Source organism: Phaethon lepturus, unplaced genomic scaffold, assembly GCF_000687285.1.
Source record: "Phaethon lepturus isolate BGI_N335 unplaced genomic scaffold, ASM68728v1 scaffold27841, whole genome shotgun sequence".
In the NCBI taxonomy this organism is placed as follows: domain Eukaryota; kingdom Metazoa; phylum Chordata; class Aves; order Phaethontiformes; family Phaethontidae; genus Phaethon; species Phaethon lepturus.
This window is the reverse complement of record NW_010515979.1, coordinates 1,360-1,844: the sequence shown is the minus strand read 5'-3', so window position 1 is coordinate 1,844 and position 485 is coordinate 1,360. Positions and strand designations below refer to the sequence as shown.

Below are 485 nucleotides of genomic sequence, written 5' to 3'. Positions count from 1 at the left end.
CTTGCGCTTCGTCTGGGGGGCACTGGTGTCCTGCCGATCCGCCTCCTCCACGTGCTCCAGCTGCCCCTGCACCAGCTCCCAGTCATAGGAGGGGCCCTCAGAAAGCGTCTCCTCCGTATAGTAGTCCCATACCTTCAGGTTGGAAATGTTGCTGTAGGGCCTTAGCACCTGCGGAAGAAGCAGAGTTACGCTCAGGAGGGGCAGCAGCATCCAGGCAGGACACGTCCCCAGCCGAGGTGCAGGGATAGTCTGTCCAGGTGGGAAACGAGTCCCTTCACAACGAGCTTTCCCCAAGCGCGATGCCTGCCGACTGGTACCAGGAGGCAGCTGAGGCTGGAAGGCTGCGGGCTGGCCAGGAAAAGGCAACGCCGAGACGGAGAAAGGCGGAGCTGCTCCCAGCTTTGGCCAAGACGGAGCCCAGACCAAACGAGAGCTCTGAGCAGGCTGGGCAGATCGGCAGTTCAGAAAGCCCCCACCGCGCGTCT

General features: G+C 62.5%; 1 protein-coding gene across 1 annotated transcript in view; it reads right to left on the bottom strand.

The window, feature by feature from the left end:
- The window catches only part of LOC104627616 (myotubularin-related protein 5-like), a gene marked incomplete at its 5' end in the record, with an annotated part of 3,277 nt that overhangs the window by 1,610 nt on the left and 1,182 nt on the right, over positions 1–485 (bottom strand). The window contains one exon of the mRNA XM_010295941.1: positions 1–168. This exon is cut by the window's left edge and continues 1 nt beyond it. Coding sequence (XP_010294243.1) covers positions 1–168 — 168 coding nt within the window. The remainder of the gene's footprint in view (positions 169–485) is intronic.